Here is a 27,955-nt window from a genome sequence, read left to right as displayed (position 1 = left end):
GCTCCGGTGGAGAGTGAGGGGTGGGGGTGGGATCCTCGTGGAGAATCCCGGCTGGTAGGTTTCTCTGTTCCTGGCAATCCGCTGTTCTGCGAACCGGTACCTGGTGATCTGCAAGCGGCCCCCTGTGTCTCTGGGGCTCTGGCAGCCCCCGCCGGCCGGCTGGCTGGCGGCTTGGCACACTGCCGCGTGGCCAGTAAAGGTTGGGGGAGGGGTCTTCGCTCTTCTCTGTTTTGAAATTCTTCTTTTCCTCTCTTTCTTTTTTTGTTATTTTCCACCTCTGGTTTTTCTCTGAGTGTTCGTCTTTTTGTTGTTGTCGGTCTCTTGGGGAGATTAAGCTTTGGAACTCGAACTCTCTTTTTGGTTGGAGAGAGCTGTGGCGTTTCCCTACTGCCCCGTTGCCATCTTGGTCCCCCCTCTCCTTTGTTATTCTTGCTCAACAAAAAAGTAGTTTTAGTTAAATACAAATTCATCACCTCTGCACTAGGATTCATAGAACTATACTTAGAAAACACATCAACATGTACCAGTCTTTAAGATTGTGACAACTCGTAGACTGAGTCCTCACTGTTGTCTGGAAATCATATACTGTACTTCCCTAGTTTTTTTTCAAATTACTAATATTGTTTCACACCTGATCCTCTGATCAGTCTCATCAATATCTGTATCAGTCAGCTTTGTATCAGTTTAATAAAATTTCTAGTATATGTCTTTTTTTTTTTTAACTGTATTTTTTTTGTCTTTTCTTTTTTGGTACTGGGGATCGAACCCAGGACGTTGCGCTTGCTAGGCAAGTGCTTTGCCACTGAGCTACATCCCAGCCCATCTAATATATGTCTTAAGAAAAAGAATTATTTAGTTCACAGTTTAAAGTCTGAAAGTTCTGATGGGGTAACACTGGGATTCCTTGCATTGTTCTGTCAATATATACAAAAGATGACATGTGTGAGGGCTCGTCACAGACACATATATGAAGCATTTTCCTCGTGGCCTCACATGAGTGATTCCATTATGATACTGATAACCTAGCATATTTTCCCTTTTGATGAAGATCTCTGTTTACTTATCAGCCATTTTGAGATTAGATTTGATTATTTGGAAGGCAGGATGAACCTGTTCTTTTGCTCTGATTTCACATTGGGGGAAGTAATTAATAATTGACATTAAAATTCTCTATATGCCATAGGTAGTGGTATGCCTAGTAATCCAGCATTTGGAAGGCTGAGGAAGAAGGATCATGAGTTCTAGGCCAGTCTTAGCTACCTGTGAAGTTCAGACCACTGAGAAGGAAAAGACCCCCAGACATGTATAGCCACATTTGAGCAGAATTCCAGCAGCACAGCTTTCAGTATTTCACTGTCACATTTAATTTTGTCTGTTTTATAGGCTAGGCTATCATTGTAAAATGTTGAGCCAACATTACTCTGTTAATAATTGTACTTTCTCAGAAATACAATAGGTACAAAGTTTAAAAAGGATAATACAGAGCACAATTATTAGTAATAATATAATAATTATTTTTGTGCCAGAAACCTAGGCCTAAAAGCAACTAACTAAACAAATCCAATGACTGAGAGGGGCTGTTGTAACCTTGTGGCTTGTTCCCTTAATTTGTATAATTGGGTTTCAACTTACCCAGAGGAATTTATTGAGGTACATTACGTAGTGTCACCAATAGCACAGACTCTACCTTGTTCAGCTAGCAAGTAAGTAATCATGAAATATTCTGTTATCCAAAACCACTGTAGCAAAAGAATTTAATGAATGCTGCTCTGGGGCCTTTGTAGTGGAGTCTTCTATATAAAGAGTAGCAAATAGACTTCTTATGTCTTCATTAATAGCTGTGTCATACCATGGTCCAAGAGACCCTAATCTGGAGTCACTTGTTCCACCAGGTAACTCATTTTGACCCATTGGTGTGGTGAGACTGGGCTGGTCCAGTAACTGGTTTTGAATCTGACAATGAAGTGGTAAAGTATCCTGTGAAATAAGAGAATAATATCTAGATAGAGATATGAGGCAAGATAGTAGACAGGAGGAGGATATTAGAAATGGATGAGTGATTGATCCAGTTGAGTGTAAGAGGTTGTGAAAGCCAAAGTAATGCCAAGTTACAGGGAGGTGAGAGTAGCATGAGCTGTGTATTTGTAATACCACATAGGAAGGGTCTGCTTTTAGATTGGAGGAGAAAGCAGCATGGAAGAGAATGTGGTTCTAATAGATGTTGCATATTTGGTACTTTACTGTAAATTCACTGTGAATATTAATCCAGAAGATTGAGAGCCTTTTATCCCTTACATATCATTCACAACAATTTTTAACATTTTCTACTGTGTGATGATCTTTATGTAACTCCTTCTCCACCAAATCCAGTAAGTGTAGTAAATAACCTTGTTACTTATAAAGATTAAGCTTTAAGTATGACATCTTTTCATCCTGTGTTTAGGTAATTTTCTTTTGATGCCACTACAGAGAGTTTTGTTAGAACTTGGATTTTTAACTTCCTATGACTTATGACTTTACCCACTAATATTTAATTATAATAAAATTCTCCTGTGAGGGAAAGCCTAGTAGAATTCACGGAACTAAAATGAACTTAAATATAACAGTACAGTCTTTAGAAGACTTTACATAGAATTTTGAAAGAATTCTTGTATATGATTGAAAATTCAAGAAGTATAAAACTACACATAATATCAAGTCTTGTATTTCCTCATTCATTTTTCCTTTCTCAAGGCAACTGGTATTACCATTTTTTTCTTTCTTTTCTTTTCTTTTCTTTTTGTTGGTCAGTTGTGGAGGATGAACTCTGGTTCTGGCGCTATCTGTCCCTCAGCTCTTCAGCTCAAGGCTAGTGTTCTACTACTTGAGCCACAGTGCCATTTCCAGCTTTTTTCTGCTTATGTGGTGCCAAGGAGTTGAACCCAGTACCTCATGCATGCAAGGCAAGCATTCTACCACTGAGCCAACTTCCTAGCCCTGGTATTACTATTTGTAACTATCCTTCAGATTCTATGCTTTATATAAAGGAACTCATTATTTTTGTATTCATTTATTTATAATTACATTATTGCCTTTACTTACATAAAATATTATGCCTTTTTTGTTCATTTAAATTTTCTTAGGAAGAGATAAGAGGATTGTCGTTTGAGGTCAACCCTGGCCAGACCCTATCTCAGAAAATAAGCCAGATATGATGATGAAGCCTAGGTGGAATCCTTACTATTTAGGAAGTAGAAGTAAGAGGATGGTAGCCAGAGGCCGACCTGGGAAAAAGTGTAAGACCCTGTATGTAAAACAAATTGAATGGTGGTAGAATAAGTATCTAGCAAGAAGGGGGGCCCTGAGTTCAGTCCTTAGTACTGCCTTCCTGCAACAAAAGACTTTTTTGGGAAGAGGTTCAGAATTGCTCCATATTATTATACAAAAAGGTTTCTCATTCTTTTTTTGTGTGTCAGTACTGGGGCTTGACCTCAGGGCCTGGGCACTGTCCCTGAGCTCATTTGCTCAAGGCTCATGCTCTACCATTGAGCCCCAGATTCACTTCCTGTTTTGTTTTTGTTTTTGTTTTTTTTGTGGTATATTAGACGTAGGAGTTCCATTGGCTTTATTGCCCAAGCAGGCTTTGAACTCTGATCCTCAGATCTGCCTCCTGGGTAGTTAGGATTACAGATGTGAGCCACTAGTGCCCAACTAATTTGCTCATTCTTTTTTTTTCCCCCCTTTAATTTATTGTTGTTTTAGTGGTGATATGTAGTGGGGTTATCATTACATATATCAGGTATTAAGTACATTTCCTTTCAAGTAGTGTCATCTGTTCACTCATCTCTTCCTCTCCCTCCCTCCTCTCTCCACCTATGAGTTGCATAGTTCACTTTCATCAGTGACCAGTGTAGCCAGTGTGCTTTGCCGCTGTACTTTTTCTGTTTTTCTTCTGATTTTGTGTCCTCTCCTACCCTCCCACAGATGTTCATGTGAGTATACTGTACATAAGGTAAAGAATACAGTCATTAAAAAAAAAGAAAAAAATACTAAGACAAAAGTCCTTTGTTTCCATATATTTGGAGTTCATTTCAATATATATTATTTTATATAAATATGAAGATGTGCTTGGGTATTGTATTTGTGATTCTTTCCTAGGACTGTCCCTTTTTTGGTCTCACTAGAGATTGCATTTTAACATCCACTTACCAGGGAGAATGTGTACCATTTGTCTCTCTGATCTTGGCTTACATAACATGACTTGTTCTTCTTCATTCCATTTCCCTGCAAATGAAATCCTTCCTTCCTTCCTTCCTTCCTTTCTTTCTTTCTTCCTTCCTTCCTTTCTTTCTTCCTTTCTTTCTTTCTTTCTTTCTTTCTTTCTTTCTTTCTTTCTTTCTTTCTTTCTTTTTCTTTCTGTCTCTGTCTCTTTCTTTCTTTCTTTCTTTCTTTCTTTCTTTCTTTCTTTCTTTCTTTCTTTCTTTCTTTCTTTCTTTCTTTCTGTCTCTCTGTCTCTTTCTTTCTTTCTCTCTCTCTCTCTTTCTTTTGTGGGGCTTGAACTCTGGGCCTGCGTGCTATTCCTTAGCTCTTCAGCTCAAGGCTAGTGCTCTATCATTTGAGCCACAGCGCCACTTCGGATTTTCTGGTGGTTAATTGGAGATGAGTCTCTCAGACTTTCTTGCCCAGGCTGGCCTTGAACTGTGATCCTCAGATCTCAGCCTCCTGTGTAGCTAGGATTATATGCGTGAGCCAATGGTGCCTGGCTTATTTTATTCTTTCTAATGGCTGTGTAAAATTCCATTATATGTAGGTACCACATTTTTTGGATCCATTCATCTATTGTGGGGCATCTGGATTGTTTCCATATCTTGACTATTGTGAATAGAATCATAATAAATATGGATGTTCAGATGTCATTATATCCTGGCTTGTGATGCGCAGGGTAGGTACCTAGGAGTGGTATGACTGGGTTGTAGTTTTTATATGTTTTGTTTTTTTGAGAAACTTCCAGACTGCTTTCCAGAGTGGTTATACTAGATTACATTTCCACCGGCAGTGCAGTAGGGTTCCTTTTTCCCACAATCCCTGCTAGCATTTGTTATTAGAATTCAAAATGTTGGCCAGTCTAACTGGGGTAAGATAGTATCTCAGCGTTGTTTTGATTTGCATTTCCTTTAGGGACACGATGATGAGCATTTCCTCATGTGTTTCTTTGCCATTCTTACCTCTTCTTCTGAGAAGTCTCCTTTTAGCTCCCTGTCCATTTAGTAATGTATATTGTTTGGGAGGGGTTAGTTTCTTGATAATTTGCACATTTTTTATTTATGTTTTAAAAGCCAGATATATTTTTTTAAAGATTATGCTTACAATAAGTAAATTATGTAGTGAAGAAACATCAAAATAAAGTTGATGATGGTCTGGGAAGGTGTCTCAAGTGGTAGAGCACTAGCCTTGAGCTGAAGAGCTGAGGGATAGTGCCCAGAACCAGAGTTCAGGCCCCATGACTGGACCCAAATAAGTAAGTAAGTAAATAAATAAAGTTGATGAATAAAAAGGCATATCTGAAAGGTAGAGTAGTAGACAGTTCTTTTTGTTCTGTTTAGAATGTGGAAGGAGAGAAGTAGACCTGTTGAAGTTACTTTTTCAGGTGAAACGTTTTGTCAAGGGAAGTGATTAACACTGGCTTTTTTTCTCCCTCAGCCAAGATGGTCTCTTCTTCCTCAGCATCTAGAGGAAGTCAGTTTTCTGCCATATAGAAGCAATATATCAGAGCCACCATCAGGGCAGAGGTGGCTGGGATCACCCAGTTGGTCCACCAACTCTTAAGAGCTACATTGTATAGGGATACTCTGATAAACCGACTGGTTCTATTCATGGTTGATTCAAGTATTTTGTGATTGATTTGAAGGACTGGTGTGTACATGTGTAGGCATGTGCGTGCGCGTACCCCCCACCATAAAAACCAAAAGCAGTGCAGATTAATTTGTGCTGTCCATGCAGTTTATTTCCTGAAGAAGTAAGATTAGTTAATCTAAGCAATCTTTTTTATTTTTTTATTGGTCATGGGGCTTGAACCGTGGGCCTGTGCGCTGTCCCTCAGCTCTTCAGCTCAAGTGGTAGAGTGCTAGCCTTGAGCCACTTCCGGTTTTCTGGTGGTTTATTGGAGATAAGAGTTTCAGGGACAGGAGCTGGGAAGGTGGCTCAGTGGTAGAGCGCTTGCCGTGCGTGCATGAGGCCCTGGGTTCAATTCCTCAGCACCACATAAGCAAAAAGAAAAAAGCCGGAAGTGGCGCTGTGGCTCAAGTGGTAGAACGCTAGCCTTGAGGGACAGTGCCCAGGCCCAGAGGTCAGGCCCCACGACTGGACTCCCCACCCCCCACCCCCCCAAAAAAAAGTTTCAAGGACGGGGTGGGAAGGTAGCTCAGTGGTAGAGTGCTTGCCTCGCATGCATGAGGCCCTGGGTTCGATTCCTCAGCACCCATAAGCAGAAAAAGCTGAAAGTGGCGCTGTGGCTCCAGTGGTAGAGTTTCACAGACTTTCTTGCCTGGGCTGGCTTTGAACTGTGATCCTCAGATCTCAGCCTCCTGAGTAACTAGGATTACAGGTGTGAGCCACCGGCGCTTGGCTCTAAACAATTTTTTAAGATTTCACTTTTTTTTTTTGTGTGTGTGTGTGGTTCTAAGGGTCTTGTACTTACTAGACAAGTGCTCTTCTACTGAACCCCAGATTTCAGCTTTTTTTTTGGCCAGGGCACTGTCCCTGAGCTTCTTTTGCTCAAGGGTAGCACTCTACCACTTGAACCACAGTGCCACTTCTGGCCTTTTCTGTTTATGTGTTACTGAAGAATTGAACCCAACGCTTCATGCATTCTAGGCACACACTCTACCACCATGCCACATTCCCAGCCCCCAGATTTCAGCTTTTTATTGACTGTGACGCAAAAGAGGATTAGTCAAAAAGACCAAAGCCCATGTCATCATTACACTCCTTAGATTCTTCTTTCTTTCTTCTCAAGAGGTCAGAGCCTCCTGCTGGCCTAGTGGCAGGCCAACTACAAGAGCAGATCCAACAGCCCCTTCACAGTTGATGAGGTTCTCAATGTTATTGGCCAGTATCAAAAGGCTCAAAATTTATACCAGCTGCTTTAATAAGGGTATCACTCTTATTTTCCATGCAGAGTACCTGATTCTGGAGAATGAGAAGAGTAGATGTAGGTGACCTTAGAGATGAGTCTGTGTTTTGTACAAATGTGGGACTGTGCTGATGGCAATGGTGCCAGTTTCAGATGACTAAAGGCTTCGCCCCAGTGTGGCCTTAGCTTCATCAGAAGCTTGAAGAAAGAGGCCGTGAATTTATTTATTATGTTGAAAAGGTTTAGTGCCACTGCCTTTGAGAAATTAGATATTTTATAATTGAGATTACTTTTGAGTATATATCTCAGCTATTTCAACGTAAAAAAAATTATTATTATTTTTTTTTATGTGCTACCAAAGAATCAATCCCAGGCCTCATGCTTGGTAGCTAAACACTCTATCACTAAGCCACATTCCCAGCCCCAGCTATTTCAACTTTAAGAAAAACACCTTTATTCTAGAATATATAAATTGGTTCTCAATAGAAGACTGAGCATACTTTATGACACTTTTAATTTATTCCTCCCTCTGTTGGCTTTCAGAAGTACTGCATTCCTTTTGGACCTGTGTTAAGAAAAACTTTATGCTTATTTTCATTCAACTAAAATATTAGTAATGCTACAAATATTCTTATAAAATAGATTATATATAGGAAAGTTTTAAATTAATAAATGTTCCAGTGCCTGTTTTTCATGATTGTATTAAGGAAATTATCAGCAATTGAGAACAAAGTTATGAAGAACAAAATCTAGATATATAGACTGTTTGTGTTCACGTTAAACAAAAAGTAGACTTGTCATGTTAGTTCAGTGAATGGATTTTTTTTTCAGGTATTTTCTAATTTCTGTCTACCATAGATTGAACTGTTAGATAACTTGGTCAAGACAACTAATAGAGATGCTATATTGCAGCTCACCAGTCTACCAATGAATTAATGCTTGTGTGTGTGTCTTGAGGGACATGGTCCTTGCCTTCTGTAATATCACAGGCAGAGGAAGAGAATTTGATTTGCCTTGCACATACTTAGCATTCTCTTAAAATCATAAGCTTAGTTGGGTGCCAGTGGCTCAAGCCTGTAATCCTACCTACTCAGAAGGCTCAGATCTGAGGATTGTGGTTCAAAGCCAGCCCCGGCAGGAGACTCTGTGATATTCTGATCTCAGTTAACCACCGGAAAACTGGAAGTGGTGCTGTGGCTCAAGTGGTAGAGTGCTAGCCTTGAGCTGAGGCCCAGAGACCAGGCCCAGAGTAAGCTTATAAAGTTTGTACTGTTAAGATCACAAACTTGTGGTTAAAGATTATGTTCTGTTCTCATGATTGGAGTTACATCTCTCATAGTTAAGGTTAGGATGTCAGGTTCTAAATTCAGCATATAAAGTGCAAAATGTTGTTTCATAATAGCCAGTAAAACACAGTTCAAGTACTTTATCAATACAGAAAAGTCTGCTTTATGAAAAACTCTTTAGAAAAAAATCTGATACACATTTTGCACTTTATATATATATAATCTGCTCGGTGAGAGGGATATAGGAACTAGGAAAGACTAAACAGCAAAGTTTTTTTTCCTTGTTGTTTTTGGTTTTGCTCAAGGCTAGAGTTCTGCTACTTGAGCCATAGATCTACTTCTGGTTTTTTTTTTGTTCTTTTTTGGTGGTTAGTTGGAGATAAGAGTCTCATATCTCACAGACTTTCCTACCTAGGCTGGCTTCAAACCATGATCTTGAGATCTCAACCTAGTGAGTAGCTAGTATTACAGGTCTGAGCCACTGGTGCCTGCCTGTCTTTTCTCTGAGATAGATTTAAGTAGCTCAGGGTGACTTTGAGCTCAGGATACTCCTGCTTCAGCCACCCAAGTACTAGGATTACAGGCTTGTGCCACCAACATCTCACTGGTCTTTCTCTTAGTTTCCTTGTTTAGCAGCTGCTTTTTAGGGAACAACAGATTTGATCCATATAATTATTGTGATTTTTTTTTTTTGGGTGGGGGGGTTGGTTGTGGGGCCTGTACTCTGGGCCTGGGTGCTGTCCTTCAGCTCAAGGCTAGTAGTGCTCTACCACTTGAGCCACAGTGCCACTTCTGGCTTTTTCTGGTTATGAGGTACTGAGGTGTCGGACTCAGGGCCTCATGCATGCAAGGCAAGCACTCTACCACTGAGCCACCTTCCCAGCCCACCTGTAATCTTTTTATATTCTTTTTTTAAAGTTTTTATTTTTAAATTGTTATTAAAAAGGTAATATAAGAGAGGTAACATAAGTCAGGTAACGAGTATATTTCCTTTTAGACAATGTCACCCTTGTTGACTAGTTTCTTTTTTTTTTTTTTTCATGTGAGAGGAATATTTTAGAGTATTAGAACCAAGACTTCACATCCCCCAAAGTTTCATAAAACCAGGGTATAAAACCTCTACCCTGGGAGCTGGGAAGGTGGCTCAGTGGTAGAGTGCTTGCCTTGTAAGCATGAGGCCCTGGGTTCGATTCCTCAGCACCACATAAGCAAAAAGAAAAAAGCCGGAAGTGGCGCTGTGGCTCAAGTGGTAGAGCGCTAACCTTGAGCTGAAGAGCTGAGGGACAGCGTCCAGGCCGAGTTCAGGCCCCACCACTGGACCCCAAAAAAACCACAAAAAAACAAACAAAAAACCTCTACCCTTGCAGTCTTTCCTCAGGCAAATGAAATACTGAGTATTATACTCTGGCAGGGTTGGAAAGTAGGGTTGTAAAGATTAATTTACTCCTATCCACTGATTTCTGATTTTTTTCCCATTGACTTTTTCTTTGAGGCATTCTTTTCATTTGTATTAAAATCAAGCATACATCTTAACTAAAATAATGTTTTTGGAGATTCCTTTCTTGAGTACTTTATTTAAACTAGTCTTTATTTTTACTGGTACTGAAGATTGAACCCCAAAGCCTTTTTTGTCTAAAACAAGTGCTCTTCTGCTGAGCTACCTCTTTAGCTGTGTTTCAAGTTGTAAACTTCAAAATCTTTTACTTGGTTACTTGCTGGGTTTGCAAGTTTAGTAAAAGAAAAATAATATTGTGCCATTTTTGATAGTGAAGTCTGCTAGGATTTGATAAATCCTTTGAATTTGTAGTCTCTTCTCCTCCCCCCTACCAAGTCCTGAGGCTTGAACTCAGGGCCAGAGACGGTCCCTGAGCTTCTTTTGCTCAAGGCTAGCACGCTACCACTTTAGCCACAGCTCTACTTCTGGCTTTTTCTGTTTATGTGTTAATGAGGCATCAGACTCAGGGCTTCATGCTTGCTAGCCAAGCACTCAACCACTAAGCCACATAGCAGTAACCTTTGTCACTCCCTTAGAAAAGTTGGTCTGTTGTGTTAATTAAATAATCTTCCATTTCTGTTCATTGATACCATGTGTTTTCATACAGGATTCCAGTTGCATCCTTGATACCGTTTCCTAGACTCTGCTCCATGATTTAATGTGAAATTCTGAAATGAAGATGGAGGAGGCAGTGGGAAAAGTTGAAGAACTCATTGAGTCTGAAGTCCCACCAAAAACCTCTGAACAAGAGACAGCCAAGGAAGAAGATGGATCTGTAGAACTGGAATCCCAAGTTCAGAAAGATGGTGTAGCAGATTCTACAGTTCTTTCTTCAATGCCCTGCTTGTTGATGGAACTGAGAAGGGACTCTTCTGAGTCTCAGTTAGCATCCACAGAGAGCGACAAGCCGACAACTGGCCGAGTCTATGAGAGTGACTCCTCTAATCATTGCATGCTTTCCCCTTCCTCTAGTGGTCACCTTGCTGATTCAGATACTTTGTCTTCTGCAGAAGAGAATGAACCCTCCCAAACAGAAACAGCAGTAGAAGGAGACCCTTCAGGAGTATCTGGTGCCACAGTTGGGCGCAAGTCTAGGCGGTCCCGTTCTGAAAGTGAAACATCTACTATGGCTGCTAAGAAAAATCGGCAATCCAGCGATAAACAGAATGGCCGAGTTGCCAAAGTTAAAGGTCATCGGAGCCAAAAGCACAAGGAGAGGATCAGACTACTGAGGCAAAAGCGGGAGGCTGCTGCAAGGAAGAAGTACAATCTGCTACAGGACAGTAGTACCAGTGATAGTGACCTGACTTGTGACTCAAGCACAAGCTCATCAGATGATGATGAAGAGGTTTCAGGGAGCAGCAAGACAATCACTGCAGAGATACCAGGTAGAGGATGTTTTTTAAACTGACTGTAAAGCATCGGATAGCATTTCTCAGCTGACAGGTTCAGTTAGATGAGTGACACTTGGAAAAAAATCCAGGAGACCTGCAGCTCTGTATATAAATTTGAAGACTGCAGTCTATAAACTAGACACGAATAATTCAAAACAAAAAATAAAATGTGTTCTAAAGTTTCCAGTGCACTTTAGCACATCAGCAAAAAACAAAAACAACAACACAAAAAACAAAAAGCAAATAAAATAAGTGGTTAATAATAGGGGCAGTATTATTTTTAAGTAATGGAATTTCTCACAAGTCTCTTTTCTTTGTAACATTTCCTGAACTTCCCGTATATTGCCTTTGTAGCACTGCTTAAATTTAATATTTACTGTTCAGCATTAAGTATGTTTTCCTCAGGAATAGGCACCTTGCTTTATCATATGGCCTCTGCACTTAAGCTTCTGGTGTCTGAAATAACACTTTCTATCTTTTATTAAAGCTTCCTAATAATTATTCTTCTTAAAACAGTTGAGTTTCCCACACAATTCAATGAATGATAAGATAGTTACCATTATTGCATATTTTTTAATCCTAAATTGTTACATTGGAAAGAATTTTCCCCCCAAAGTTCTTCTTTATGTCCCCTAAGCTTTAGAATTGTCTGAAATTTGCTTGTTCTAGCTCTCACTGGTATGAGAATAGTGTATTTATTAGATGTTGGGTATACCTGCTTTCCCCTTAATATTACATCTGACACTGTAATACTGCAAAGGCAGTCTTCAGATTCATAGCAGAAGAAAAATGGCTCTTAAGTGGTGAGGTCTCATTATTGAAGACATGATGAGGAAGGTTTTGCAAACCACCTGATGTTTAATAGATTATGACAACATTGTATATTGCTGTATTAAAGAGGAGGAAGTTTTTGGTTTTCTAAATTTTTATAGCTCACTATCGTCTTTCCTCTCCCCTAGTTTTCTGAAAATTTCTGTTTCTACACATAAAACAGCATATTGCTGATATAACAAGATAATTTGAGACAAATCATATTGGTTAATTAAACCAAATGAAGAAAAACTCAGTAACAAGAATGATTTTTAAAAAATATTAAGGATGTTTAACTTATAATAAAAGTCTCATCAGTATATTAAATTTGAGTTTCAGAAGTCTTTAGATATACTTTTTGCTGATGTAATAACTATTGAATTCCTTTGCAATTATTAGGAGAGAATTTATTTATGAGAGAAGCAGACTTTGGAATTGTTCTAAGGCAGGTTCTAGGTATATTTCAGTTTTATGGTTAGTATTTTTTAAGCCTTATTAACAGTTGTAAATTGTTCTTGTGTTCTTATACCCTGTTCTTATTTATTAATCAAGATATGATGGACTTCTTGATAACGTACTTAATTCTACGTATTAAATAGTGTTCACCACTTGAACACTTTGCCTTTTTGTGGAAAGGGAAAGTGTGTATAAACAAAATTCTCTTTAAAGATAGAGAATTCCATTGTAGAGGTGACATAAGAAGTGTCTATGCACACTCTCCCTATTTGGCTTACATATATCGGTTTTTGTGCTTTGTTTATATTTTACCACCTTGACTATTGTTTAATACTTCGGAAACATCAGTGTTCTGTTTCTCATCTGTTACGAATTGTATATAAATTGAACACCAAAGTAAATTAATCTGAATCTATAATTTAGTTTCTATTTTTTATACTACCTAATATGATTTTGACTTTTGAAAGTATGTAGCTGTTTCTGAGGTAATGATACAGAATCAGATGCTAGTGTAAGATAAGGCCTCTGAACTATGCTGTTTGTGGAGGTGCCATTTGGACAAGACAGATGTGAATGTTGTAATAATTATTCAAAGCAGCAAATATGGAACAACCTAGAGTTAAAGTATTAGGAATTTCAGGTCAACTATCCATATTGTTATGTCTGAAAAGTTGTGACATGTGTTTTGAATATAACAATCATGTTTACTTTAATTTTCTGGGTCCCATTATGACTTTGGGCAAGAGGGGAGGCACATACACCCTTATAGAAACAGCAGTTGTTGAAAAGTTGTATTATGAACTGACTTGAGTGCAACAACATGGACATTCAGATGAACTTAAACTGGATGTGCCTAAGAGAATCTCCAGCTGTTTACACAGAATGGAAACCAAGTGGCGAAGTAAAAACTGAGATTCTTATTATACTGATTCATCAAGGTACAACCAATTTAGTAATTCAGAAAAAGCTTTATTTATAAACTTTTGTTTGGCAACAGCTTAAATATTGAAAGAGTTATCCTGAATGTACTTTACTCCAAGTTAGTTAACACTCAGTGTATTTTCTTTTAAGGAGTGCAAATAATGATGCAGACCAATACAGTGCATGATTATGTTTACTAATTTATTTTGATGTCTTAAGCAACAGATATTTCTGAAGTTTTTTTTTTTAATCAATTGACAAGCAGCATAGTATTATCACTATACCATTTTCTTCTTGAAGCTTTGGAACTATATGGATGTTTTAAGTATTTGGAGGTACATACCAAGATAATCCTGGCAGACTTTGATTTGAGGACTTAGAGATGAACAAAGAGAATATTTTATAGTAAACTTATAGTATTTATAGTGAATTAATGTAAAAATACTATCTGGTGGTTATCATTAGTATGCAAGTATTTTATTGAATATCTCCATAGGTTGTATGCTTTATATTTGCAATTTATGATTGGAGCGCTAATTTTCATTGAGGGGCCAGTTTCTCTGTAAAAAGTATTCTGTAAAATTAGCTCTGTAAAATTTGCTGTGGGATTTTGATTTTAGTTAATATGAATAATGAGCATTAGATTTCATTCAGTTCAAGAATTTGCTAAACAGACATGTATATCAGTGAAACATAGATGGTAAAAAAAAGTTTTTCCAGAAACTAACTTTTTTATAGCATACAGTGAACCTCACTCAGGTAGCTTTATTTCATCTTGACTGTGATAGCCTGCTTTTGTGTGCTCTGATTGTCTGCCATATAAATGACCTATTCAGACTGAGGTCCTTTAAAACAATATGCAACAGCTGGTTTGCCTTTTTTTTCTTTTTCTTTTTTGAGAGTTTCAGGAAGTGTTGAGCACAGCTTTCAAAGGTCACCTGAATTTTCGATCCATCTGATGTGGTTATCAGCCCAGCCTCACTGAGACCATCGTCTCAACCCTCATTATTCACCATAAATATTTATGAACTGAAATGCATCATCACAAGTTATCTTTTTTGGGGGGGGGTCCGGTTGTGGGGCCTGAACTCTGGGCCTGGGCACTGTCCCTCAGCTCTTCAGCTCAAGGCTAGCGCTCTACCACTTGAGCCACAGCACCACTTCTGGCTTTTTTCTTTTTGCTTATGTGGTGCTGAGGAATTGAACCCAGGGCCTCAGGCATGCAAGGCAGGCGCTCTACCACTGAGCCACCTTCCCAGCCCCATCACAAGTTATCTTATCTCACAGTTTTTTCACCCCAGCAGTAGAGATGATTATACTTGGTGGGATTCTTGTGGAAATTAAAAACAACAATACCTTCTCTCCCCCACAACTTCTGCCACTTGAACCACACGTCCGGCTTGGCTTTTTGCTGGTTATTTGGAGATGGAGTCTTGTGGACTTCTTGGCCTGGGCTGGCTTTGAACTGTGATTTTCTACATCTCAGTCTCCTGAATAGTGAGGTTTACAAGGCATGAGATGTCAATGCCTAATTCAAAACAAAACAGCAAAACATTTAAAAAGTAGTATTGTTAACATTTGAATATGTTGCCTCCCATGAAATATGTCTTACTGGGTATTTTTCTGACTTTCTTAGAGTTTTTAACCAAAACAGTAAATAATCTCTAGGATTCTCATTTTGATGGCTTAAACTAAAAACAGCTCCTCTAATGTTGGTCATTTGACATTTTTATTTTACATTTATATTATTAGAAAGGGTAAGAACTCTTAGAGGTCTTGACAGTATACCACTGTACTACTTAAAAAAATCTATTGTTTATTTCAGGAGTTTAAGGGTTTATTTATGTGTACATTAGTTCTATTATGGCTGGGTTTTCTTTTGTGTCAGTTCTGGAGCTTGAACTTGGCCTGCGCACTGTTCTTGAGCCTTTTTTGCTCAAAGCTAGCATTTTATCACTTAAGCCACAGCCCCACTTTGGCTTTTTTTTTTGGGGGGGGGTAGTTAATCGGAGATGAGAGTCTTAACAGACTTTCCTGCCAGTGCTGGCTTTGAACCGTGGTTTCAACCTCATAGGCATGACCCTGTGTTGCTGATTTGGGGAAAGAATTATATGTTAAGATTACTTAAAAATTTTTTTTTAATTGTCAAAGTAATGTACAGAGGGGTTACAGTTACTTAAGTAAGGCAATAAGTACATTTGATCACTAGTGAATTTCAAAAATCATGTTTGGCCATTTATATTCTTTCAGTATGCAGTTTATCATATTCTTTGCACATTTTCTTTCTGGCACATGATTTTTTCCCTTTTAATTTGTGAATTCTTAGCCTATTGGCGATTTCATTGTTTAGGAAAGCTTTAATATTAATTTAAACAGTGGGGACTAAGAGTAAACTAATCCCCTTAGCTCACATTGAGAATGTCATGAAGCACAGAAATTGATCCCCACGGGGTTGAATATGAAGTGATACTCTTAGTGGATAAATGCCCTATGTCTGCCCTTTTGGAATGGTTATATTTTGGTATTTAGAAGAACCCCTCAATATACTGATAGCATTGAAGCAGAGCAGTTAGGTAAAAACTATTTCAGCGTTGTGAATGTAAGCCAGGCAGATAAATTTTGTGCAGTTTTAAATCTAGCTATATATTTAAAAATCATTCCAAACTTCTGATGCCCAGGTTTCATTTAGCCTGATTAATACAAAATTTTAGGGATACCATCCTTGTCATCAGCTTTTTTTTTTTTTTTTTCTTGGTCAGTAATAGGGTTTGAATTCAGCCTGGGTGCTGTCCATGAGCTCTTTTGCTTGAAGGCTAGTGCTGTATCACTTTGAGCCACAGCACCACTTTGGTTTACTGAGTGTTAATTGGAGATTAAAGTCTCATGGATTTTCCTGCCCAGGCTGACTTTGAACTGCGATCTTCAGATCTCAGCTTCCTGAGTAGCTAAGGTTACAGGCATGAGCCACTGGCACCTGGCTTTGCCATCAGTATTTTTTAAAGCTCCTCGGATGATGACAGTGAACAGCCAGGGCTATGTACTACTCAGTTAAGTGATACGTGAACTGGGACTCTGTGGCATTTCTTTATAGACACAGCTCCTTGTAAAGCTGAAGCAGGGGACTTTTCAGCCTTAGACTTCAGGCTATCCTAAGTAATATAGAAAGACTCAGTTTCAAAAGGGAGAGGGAGAGAGAGAGAAGAAATATGTTAAGTCTCTAGATAAAAATTATGAAACTGGCAGTGTGGGTCATTTGAGTGCTTTTACTACTAATGGATATCAAGTTCTAAATAATGGCATCTAGTTTTTAGAAATCATATTATTTATACAATATGCACAGTCCTACGGTAATGAACAAGCATGAACACCTCTTAATTCCATTTAACTGATTATTTTAAAAGCATATGTTGGCTAAATGTGCTTTTTTTTGTATGTTATATCTGGGTGTTAAATTTACAAGCCTTGAAGTCTTACGGGTATCTGTGGCAATTTCCCATGTTAAAAAACCAAGGTATTTTCAGCCTGCTTTTTCTAGCTTATTTTCTTAAGTGAGTGCCTATATTAACTTTGTATATGCAGAAGCATAAGCTTTGCTTTTGATATGTCTTTTTCTCAACATAGGATATATTTTAGGGTTAATAAACAGACCTGTCTGTGTTTAAAATGAAAATGTAATCCCTGGTGTTGTTGTCTAATATGCTTTATTGTTTTAGACCAGTTTTGGATTCATAGAAAAATTGAGCAAATTTTTCATATACCTTTGTCTCTATATTCAGCCTCTGACTATCAGCATCCTGCACTCAAGTGTACATTTTTTTTACAATGATAAACCTATAATGATAGGTCATTATCACCCTAGAGTAGTCATTTATTGTTATGGTTTGCTGTTATCCTAACTCCTATAGGGTTTGAAAATGTGTAATTGTATCCTATTATTAAGGCCACATTAATACCTTGCTTTTCAGTGTTTACTGTGATATGTGGCTGCATTTTGTCTGACTGCTCTCAACATAAATTTTCTCATATTATTTTCTGAATTCACTTTTTTTGTATGTTGGTGTTGAGGCTTGAACTTGGCTCCTGGGCACTGAACCTGAGCTCTTTTGCTCAAGCCTGGTTCTCTACCACTTAAGCCACAGATCCACTTCCAGCTTTGTGGTTAATTGGAGATAAGAGTCTTGGATTTTTCCTGCGCAGGCTGTCTTCAAACCATGATCCTCAGATCTCAGCCTCTTGAGTAGCTAGGATTACGAGTGTGAGCCACCAGCACCTGCTCTTGAATTCACCTTTTAAATGCCTGGTTTTGTATTCATTGAGAAATTAGTAATACCAGAATTTAAAGCAAATCAAAGTTACCATCTGATTTTTTTGTCCTATACTTGTATTTACATAGCACATATAATGAGGCTTAAAGTTTGACTGTCTTTAAATTCTGTTTTGGCCTGGCATGGTAGTGTGTGTAATTTCAGCTTCTTGAGAGGCTGAACCAGGAAGGCCAGCTTGGGCTTCATAGCAAAGACCAAAACATAATATAGATATTCTATGTAGTTTGACTTTTCCTTAAGATAAACATACTACACCAGGGAAAAGGATGTCTCTCTTGAAGATCTCTACATATAATGAAATTATCTTTTAAAAAAAAAAAAGAAAATGAACAGGAAAGAGTAGCCTGAAAAAAGGGAATAAGGTAAAATTAAAGTGAAATGGGTCTTTGTTCATGAGATTTTTAAAAAAAAATTAATAGGTAGAATTGAGCCAAAATAGGTACTTTTTAGGCATAGATTCTTAGTAACTGCAGCTTTCTTTTATTTGTGGGATACTGTGTTTGAACTCTGGGCTTCATGTTTGCCAGGCAGGTGGGTGCTCAATCCCAGCTCAGTGTCTACAGCTATTCTTGATAATGAGACATTCTTTTGTATCTTCATAAACTGCCTTTATATAGTATAAAGTGAGCCATGAGGTACATACCCTGGGATAATTATGATAGAGCAATTCATAATACTGTTCTATAAGACTTTCTGACAAAGGTAGATGGTATCGGCTAAGATTGACTGATTATACAACCACTTATTCATCAAGTATTTATGCAATTTGTATGTAGTATTGGAGATGCAGTAGTGAATATCTCTTCTCTTGTAAAACTTAATCTTTCATGAGGAGACAAACAGTAGATGAATTTATCTTTGCTACCAGGTAGAAATATATGATAGGAATAATAATAAAGCAGCATGTAGGAGATAAAGGCGACTGGGATTGGGGTATAAAAGTTATTTTAGATGGTATAGTCAAGAGTGGTCTGAGGAGATAATATATTTAATAGGTCCCTGAGAATGAAGAGCATAATATTATTACTTTGTTAAAGGCCCAAACCAAAGATGATCTAGTACCATGATAAACAGTACATGTATACAGGATCAGATCCTAAACTGGAGTCCTTTGAAAATACTCTTGTACTGGATATTATAATAGCTGTCTGCATATTCACATTTGGAATTATCCTGTATTATGTGTAAACAATTTTCATGACTGCAAAGACAGCTTAAAGCCATTAATGTTTTTTTCCACAGGGAAAATATATAATGTGTAGCATATCCCACATTTTACCACAGAATCATTTTTTAATGACATAGCATATAGGGGTACTGAGGTTTATACAGACTGGGGTTTGTATAAAGCTGACCCAGAGATATACTTAGATTCCATACATCCTTTATATTGTTTTCCATAGTATTTTTTTTTTTTAACATGGAGCTATTTTGGGGAGAGGAGGTGGTATTGAGGTTTCAATTTAGGGTTTTGTTCTGTTGCTTTGCTCTATGCTCAAAGCAGGCACTCTACCACTTGAACTACAGCTCCATTTACTGTTTTGTTTTTATTTTTTATTTATTTTTAATTTTTTGCTAGTTAATTGGAGATAAGAGTCTCTTGGATTTGTTTGCCCAGACTAGCTTTAAACTAGGATCCTCAGATCTCAGTCTCCTGAGTAGCTAGATTACAGGTATGAGCCACTAGTGCCCAGCTCCACTGGTTGTTTTTGAGATAGGGTTTTACTTCCTGCCTCGAGCTACCTGAATCACTGTACTCTTTTTTTTTTTTTTTAACTTCCGGACAACAATAGGTGTGTATTTCTTGTCTCTTCTGTTGAGATGGAGTCTAGTAGACTTTTCTGCCTGGGCTGACTTGGAATCTCTATATTTCTAAATTTAAATCTCAAAGTATAAATTTAGAGCTTTTGATGAGAATCAGTCAGCTGAGAATTATTATGTAATGATTACTGATCAGTTGCTGAATTAATCTTTTAGAATTTTTAAATCAAAGCAGTTAAAATATTCAAGGTTCTCAAGGCTGTATATTAAAATATCTGAACTTTAAAACAAAGTATTTAAAAAACCTTGATGCCTTGAAATTACCCTGGGTTTTTGTTTTGTTTTGTATCCCCTCCCTGGAAGGATAGCCTTTGAACCCATGGCCTTTTGCTTTATAAACCATTGATTTTTCATTATTGTTAAGACTACTCCAGGTTCTGTGTTCAGCAAAGGCTGAAACCAGTAAGGTAGAGGCAGATTCATTGAAGCTGTGAAAGGGTAATAATATCATATTAGTTGTTTAGTCTTTGAATAGCTTACTTTTGTTTGGTGGAAGAATTTAAATGTTGAATATCAATTCTGTACCTATCAGTCTTAGCAATGTTTTTGCCATTTTCCTGAGTATGCATGTTTTAATAAAAATACTTTTCTGAATGAATATTTATCAAATGGCCTCTGTCTTTTAAGCTGGCTTCAGTTGTGCTGGGGGTTCTGAAGGAATGCCCAGAGAAATTTCAAGATTACTTGACAGGGCTGTTGAAGTCTGTGTGATAAACTTTTTCTGAGATATATAGTCAGAGAAGTCTGTGTATGAATGGGAAAACTTAACTCATCCTGACACTGGTGGAACCAGGGGATCTAAAATGTGATTAGTTAGCCAAAGAATTTCTCCTATTACCCAACCAGTTGCTTATGTGCCTGATTCCCAAGCACTGCCACAGCAAGCCTTTGTTGATTCCTTTTTTTTTTTTTTGTTGGTTGTGGGGCTTGAACTATGGGCCTGAGCACTGTCCCTCAGCTCTTCAGCTCAAGGTAAGTGCTCTACTACTTGAGCCACAGTGCTACTTCTGGTTTTCTGGTGGTTATTTGGAGATAAGAGTTTCATAGACTTTCCTACCCAGGATGGCTTTGAACTGCAGTCCTCAGATCTCAGCCTCCTGAGTAGCTAGGATTACAGGCATGAGCTATCTGCTCCCAGTTTCCTTTGTTGATTCTTACATGACTTGTGGAAATGTTGCCAATGCATTAGAATTCCCAAGGACCTAACAGATTTTCAGTTACCATTGCTTCATTTTTTTTCATGACAAAAATATAAGTAAAATTAAAAATTGAGAATTTAGGGGCTGGGAATGTGGCTTAGCCTAGCATGCATGAAGCCCTGGGTTTGATTCCTCAGCATCACAATGCATGAAGCCCTGGGTTTGATTCCTCAGCATCACATAAACAGAAAAAGCCAGAAGTGGTGCTGTGGCTCAAATGGTAGAGTGCTAGCCTTGAGCACAGAGAGGCTCAAGTACAGTGCCTAGGCTCTTGAGTCCAAGCTCCAGGACCTGCAAAAAAAAAAAAAAAAAAGAGAAAATTTAGTAAATCTTAATAGGCAACAAGTTAATCTCTTAGCATTTATTCTCCAAAAGTTTTGTTGACTCCCTTCTGATTTAAATCATGTAATTCCCCTATGAAGATCATGAGTAGATGTACTGCATGAACATTTTAATATAATTTTCTATGTCATTCAGTCAACTAATTTATTTATTGTTATTTATAATATTAAATAGCATATATAGGAAGAATATATGATTTTCTTTCTTTTTGGTCAGGTTGTGGGGCCTGAACTCTGGGCCTGGGCACTGTCCCTCAGCTCTTCAGCTCAAGGCTAGTGCTCTACCACCTGAGTCACAGTGCCACTTCCAGCTTTTTTCTTTTTGCTTATGTGGTGCTGAAGAATCAAACCCAGGGCCTCAGGCATGCAAGGCAAGCGCTCTACCACTGAGCCACCTTCCCAGCCCAGAATATATGATTTTCTTGAGGAAATATTTACTCTGTGCCAACTTTGGTGTAGGGGAAAGCTGATTAGGCTGCAGTTTGATTTCATTCACGAGAAAAATAGTATAATGGTTTCCCCTTTATTGGCAGTGGATGTGTTTTAAGACCCCCCCCCCCAGGTAAATACCAGAAGATGTATATTAAACTATTCTTCTCTATCTCTTGTCTGTTCCCTCTTTGCTTATCCCTGTCTCTCTTTGTCTCTCTTTCTTTTTTCTTTTCTTTTTGCCAGTACCAGGGTTTGAATTCAGGACCCTGATTGCTAGGCTTTTTTATTCCTCTGACACTGAACCATTTGACTCATGTTTCTTATCTGGTGTTTTGCTGGTTTGTTTGGAATATGGAGTTTTGCCATTTTTTTGCCTGGTGTGACTTCAAATTGCAACCCTCTGGCTCTCAGTCTCTTGAGTAGCTAGGATTACAAGTGCAAGCCACTGACACATAGCTTTAGACTTTCTTTTTCTGTACATAGATCCCTATTCTAAAGTTTATTTTATAAATTGGGTACAGTAAGAGATTAACAACAATAAAACAGAAGAATTACACTCTAATAGAAGGTATATGAGTGAGTTCTCTCAAAATACCTTATTGTGTTATATTCACCCTTTTGTGATGATATGAAATGCTATAGTGCCTCCATGATGAGATAAAGGGAGGTAAATGATGTAGGCATTGCCACAGAGTTGGGCTATTATGTAAGGATTATTTGAACAAAACCTCTGTGATACTGAAACTCAATCTGATGAACCAGAGGTTCTAGGTGTCAGGTAGCATATATAATGTGGATACTTTGAACAAAGGAAATGATTTACAAGGGAACTAGATGGTGGGAGATTTCATCACACTACTGTTTTTTGTTTTTGTTTTTGGTCGGTCGTGGGGTTTGAACTCTGGGCTTGGGCACTGTCCCTGCGCTCTTTAGCTTAAGGCAAGTGTTCTACCACTTGAGCCACAGAGTCACTTCTGGTTTTCTGGTGGTTAATTGGAGGTAAGAGTCTCACGGACTTTCCTGCCTGGGCTGGCTTTGAACTGTGATCCTCAGATCTCAACCTCCTGAGTAGCTAAGATTACAGGTGTGAGCCACCAGTGCCCAACCTTTTTTTTTTTTAATTAAGTTTTGTGTCTAAATATTTGGAATTTGCAATTAAACCATAATAGACAGTTGAACTTTCCTCTTTTCTAAGAAGTTTCAAATGGAAAAGTAGTGATTTTTTTTCTGTCAACACTTGATTTGTAACACTTGGGAGTTAATTTTGGGGGAAGACTCATTAATGTTTTCAATCTTGTTAAAAAATATGTTTTGGTAACTTGTCTGGGCATAGCGTGTTATGTACCTGTAATCCTAACACTTAAAGAGGCTGAGACGGGCCCATGAGTTCCAGGTCATCCTGGGCTACGTAGTGATATCTGGTTCCAAAAAGAGAAACAAAATAAAGCCAGCCAAATTACACATACGTGTGTTTTTGTATATATGTGTGTATATATTTATACATATTTATATGCCTATCTATACATACACAAATGTACTTTGATGAATCAGACTGATGGCCTCTCTTACTACATAATGATTGTCAAGTTTTTTGAACTGTATATTTAACCAGTAGAGATGTGTTTGAACCCCAAGAATTTTTACCATAAAGTATATAGGAATGTTTTATGTGTATGTAGGTACATGCATGTGCATATATTTGTGTATATATGTACATAAACACATAAAAATGCATACATACATGTTTTTTTTTTGGGGGTCCGTTCGTGGGGCCTGAGCTCTGGGCCTGTGCGCTGTCCCTCAGCTCTTCAGCTCAAGGCTAGCACTCTACCATTTGAGCCACAGCGCCACTTCCGGGTTTTTTCTTTTTGCTTATGTGGTGCTGAGGAATCGAACCCAGGGCCTCAGGCATGTAAGGCAAGCACTCTACCACTGAGCCACCTTCCCAGCCCACATACATGGTTTTATATCAATAGAAAAATAGGAAGAGTTGTGGATGACTGCATGAATTTTTGTGTGTGTATGTGCTGGTACTAGTGCTTGAATTCAGGGCCTGGTTGCTGCTCCTTTTGTTCAAAGCAGGTGCTCTACCACTTGAGCCACACCTTCTCTTAAGGTGTTTTCATGGTTAATGGGACAGAATAGTGTCATGGACTTTCCTGCCCATGCTGGCTTCAAACTACAATCCTCAGATCTCAGCCTCCTGAGTTAGCTAGGATTACAGGTGTTTGACTACATTTTTACAAACCTATGATCTTTAAAGTGTTTTCAGTGGAAGTTTATTCTCTTTACCTTTATCATGGGATCACAGAGTTTACTAGAAGTAGACTTTTAGACAGAAATCTTAATTCCAGTATGTTAATGAGTTTTAAATGCATGCATAAAGTTTCACATACTTAATAGTATTCTTTTTTTGTGTTATGATTAAAAATTTAGTACACTAAACATATCCTGAAAAAAAAACCAACTTAGGGCTTCTTGCTTGTTTGGCTTGCTTGCTCAATTGCCACTCCACCACGTGAGCCATTCCTTTAGTCTGGCTGGTTATTTTGGAGGAAAAAAATCCTGTAGACTTTTCTGCTGGAACTGGCTTAGAACTGTAGTTCTCATTGAGAGACAAAGAAAGAAGAGGGGATTAGAATGGGGAGAGGGGAAAGGAAGGAACAGGAAACTAAGGGTTTTCATTTTCTTTTATTCTTTAAAATATTTTTAGGGGCTGGGAAGGTGGCTCAGTGATAGAGCGCTTGTCTTTCATGCATGAGGCCCTGGGTTTGATTCCTCCACAAAAGCAGAAAAAGCCCAAAGTGGCATTGTAGCTCAAGTAGTAGAGCGCTAATCTTGAGCTGAAGAGCTGAGGAACAGCACCCAGGTCCAGAATTCAGGCCCACGACTCCCCTTCCCCCCCATCCAAAAAAAGTATTATAAATGATAAAGGTGATATACAGAGGTGATACAGTTCCTTTTGGACAATGTCACCCTTTCCCTTGCTTTCTCCCAACATTTTTATTTTCTCAGTGCCTTGAAGCTAATATGTTACTGTTTCAAGGATTTCAGGATCATTGTTTTGAAAATAGATTCTGCTTTAAAATGAGAACATCTCTCTTAGACAATTTAAAATTTTCTTTTGTATTATGTACAGTGGGTTATTGAATTATTCTCTACTGACATGTTTATATTCCTGAGATTACAAGTACAATACTAGTAAGTGAAAATTACTTTAGGATCATATGATGATATTTTTATATAGTTTTTAAGTGCCTGTTTCCTTTGAACTACCATTATTGTCCAAGAATTTTAGGAAGGATATACTGTACCCTATTTCAATTTATTTGTTGTCTGTAAAGGGCTGATACTGGCTGGAAACATTTTCAACCTACAACACTAATCTAGACATGGCTTCAATACTTAAGTATTAAATCTTTTTTGTTGTTGTTTATTTTGTCAGTTGTGGGGCTTGAATTCAGGATCTGGGTGTTGTCTCTGAGCCACTTTGTACTCAAGGCTAGTGTTCTACTACTTGAGCCACAGTGCCACTTCTGGTTTTTGAGTGGTTAATTGGAGATAAGACTCTCAAGGGGGGTAGTGCTAGGGATGTGGCTTAGTGGTAGAGTGCTTGCCTAGCATGCGTGAAACCCTGGGTTCAATTTCTCAATATCACACAAATAGAAAAAGCTGGAAGTGGTGCTGTGGCTCAAGTGGTAGAGGGCTAGCCTTGAGCAAAGAAGCTCAGGGACAGTGCCCAGGCTAAGTCTAAGGCCCAGGATTGGCAAAAAAAAAAGACTCACGGGGACTTTTCTGCCCAGGCTGGCTTTGAACCATGATCCTTAGATCTCAGCCTTCTGAGTAGCTAGGATTACAGGAATGAGTCACCAGCACTTGGCTAGAGTTAAATCTTTTTTTATTTTTGGGTCTGTCGGTCGTGGGGCCTGAACTCTGGGCCTGGGTGCTGTCCCTCAGCTCTTCAGCTCAAGGCTAGCGCTCTACCACTTGAGCCTCAGCGCCACTTCCGGCTTTTTTCTTTTTGCTTATGTGGTGCTGGGGAATTGAACCCAGGGCCTCAGGCATGCAAGGCAAGCGCTCTACCACTGAGCCACTTTCCCAGCCCCTAGAGTTAAATCTTTTATGTAGACTATTTCATCTCTCTGAATAAGAGCATATAGAATTTTTGTTTATCATAATTTTTATTTTTGGCTTTTTTCATGGTAGTGAAAATTAAAAGGACTAAGCTACATATTTTTTTAAGCTATAGATTTTAAAAAAAGTAATTTTATTTAAAAATTACTGAGTATTAACAAAAAAAATAAACTTGGATATATTTTCAGTAATCAGTCTGCAGCCTGTTTTCTGCCCACTTTGTGCCAGTTTAGTGTTCTAGGACATTAAATACTTAATCATCTTAAGAGATTTTGTTTTTTTCCCTCGGTTGTAGGGCTTGGACTCTGGGCTTGGGCACTGTCCCTGCATTCTTTAGCTCAAGGTGAGCCCTCTGCCACTTGAGCTACAGCAATTTTCTAGTGTTTTATTGGAGATAAGAGTCTCATGGACTTTTCTACCTTGGTTGGCTTTGGATCCTCAGATCTCTGCCTCCTGAGTATCTAGGATTATAGGCATGAGCCACTGACACTGCCCTTCATCTTAAAGAGAGTTTAACCAGCAGATTAGAATGATCTGGTTGAGTCACTTAATAGATAATAATGACTCTTTATCAATGTGTATTTTATGTGTATAATTGAAATGAAATAATCAAAACCTTAAACTTTTAATTTAGAAAACAAATAGTGAAGTTAAAATCAATATTTGATTTTTTCTAGTTTAGAAGCTCATCTGGATTCTTGTGGTTGTTTTCAAGTAACAGTTGTGTCTAATCTCAGGGATGTGTGTATTTGGACATGCATACCCATCATTAGAATTCTGAAGTAATTCTGATTTTCATTAATGTTATTTGTATCAAGTGGTTGAAGGCAGATAACTATGTCAGATGCTCCTATAATTTCTAACAAATTCAGGCTATTGATACTCATTCATTTTCTAAAGTTAGGGATAAAGATACCCACATATATCTGTGCATTGGTGGCTCACACCTATAATCTGGCTACTCAGGAGGCTGAGATCTGAGGATTGTGGTTTGAAGCCAGATGGGGCAGAAAAGTCCTGACACTATTATCTTTAATTAATCACAGAAAAAGCCAAAAGTGGATCTGTGGCTCACGTTTGTAGAGCACAAGGAGCTCAGAATGCCCAGAGTTCCATCTCTAGAACCCCTCCCCTCCAAAAAAAATGAATTATGATGAATCTATTTTTTTACTTCTTTTCCTTTTCCTTTTCTTTCTTTTTTTTTTTTTTTTTGTCAGTTATGGGGCTTGAACTCTGGGCCTGGGTGCTATCCTTCAGCTCTTTAGCTCAAGACTAGCACTTACCAGAGCCACAACACCACTTCCTGCTTTTTTTGTTTATGTGGTGCTGAGGAATGAACCCATGCCTCATGCATGCAAGGCAAGCACTCTACCACTGAGCCACCTTCCCAGTCCCAATAAACACATTTCTTAAAAAATTAAATAGTGTGCACTTAAAAATTTTAACTAGCAGACGAAATCAAAGAATAGGTGAGAACTAATTTATTTTGCTTTATTATTTTATTACATAACATAGATTAAACAGCAAAGGTTTGTGGGTATAAATATCGTTGATTTACACATAATTTATTGCATAAGAGCTGTATGCAAAATCTAAGTCCAGGGCTGGGAAGGTGGCTCAGTGGTAGAATGCTTTCCTTGCATGCATGAGGCCCTGGGTTCGATTCCTTAGCACCACATAAACAGAAAAAGCTGGAAGTGGTGCTGTGGCTCAAGTGGTAGAGTGCTAGCCTTGAGCTGAAGAGCTGAGGGACAGCACCCAGCTCAGAGCAGGCTTCATGGCCAAAAAAAAAAAAAAAAAATCTAAGTCTACTTGTTAATGAAAAAATAAACTATGAAGTCTTTTCTTGAACATAAGACCCTAAATTAATATTACTTATAATTTATACCTTTTTTATACATTAGTTGTATAAAGGGAATTTTATTGTGACATTTCAACACATATCTAAATGTGTACCAGTCAATCTAACCCCCTCTTTCACATTCGCTTACTGTTCTCGAAACAATATGAGTTAGTACCAAACGTGTTTTATTACTCTGTTTTCATACTAATTACTTTGGCCATGTTCATCATCTTTTTTATTTATTTTAATTTTTATTTATTTATTTTTTTTGGGGGGGGTCTGATCATAGGGCCTGAACTCTGGGCCTGGGCACTGTCCCTCAGCTCTTCAGCTCAAGGCTAGCACTCTACCACTTGAGCCACAGCACCACTTCTGGCTTTTTTTCTT

The 27,955-nt window shown here is 38.2% G+C and overlaps 1 protein-coding gene across 2 annotated transcripts in view; it reads left to right on the top strand.

The window, feature by feature from the left end:
• Positions 1-27,955, top strand: part of LOC105984667 (chromosome unknown open reading frame, human C18orf25) — a 96,935-nt gene that overhangs the window by 33,990 nt on the left and 34,990 nt on the right. For both annotated transcript variants that reach the window (XM_013014933.1, XM_013014932.1), the window contains exon 2: positions 10,500-11,280. In XM_013014933.1, the coding sequence (XP_012870387.1) occupies positions 10,566-11,280 (715 nt within the window). In that variant the 5' untranslated portion in view covers positions 10,500-10,565. The remainder of the gene's footprint in view (positions 1-10,499; positions 11,281-27,955) is intronic.

Source organism: Dipodomys ordii, unplaced genomic scaffold (genome assembly GCF_000151885.1).
Source record: "Dipodomys ordii isolate 6190 unplaced genomic scaffold, Dord_2.0 Scaffold25, whole genome shotgun sequence".
NCBI classification, from domain to species: domain Eukaryota; kingdom Metazoa; phylum Chordata; class Mammalia; order Rodentia; family Heteromyidae; genus Dipodomys; species Dipodomys ordii.
The sequence above is the reverse complement of the archived record's forward strand: the minus strand, read 5'-3'. Positions and strand labels throughout refer to the sequence as shown.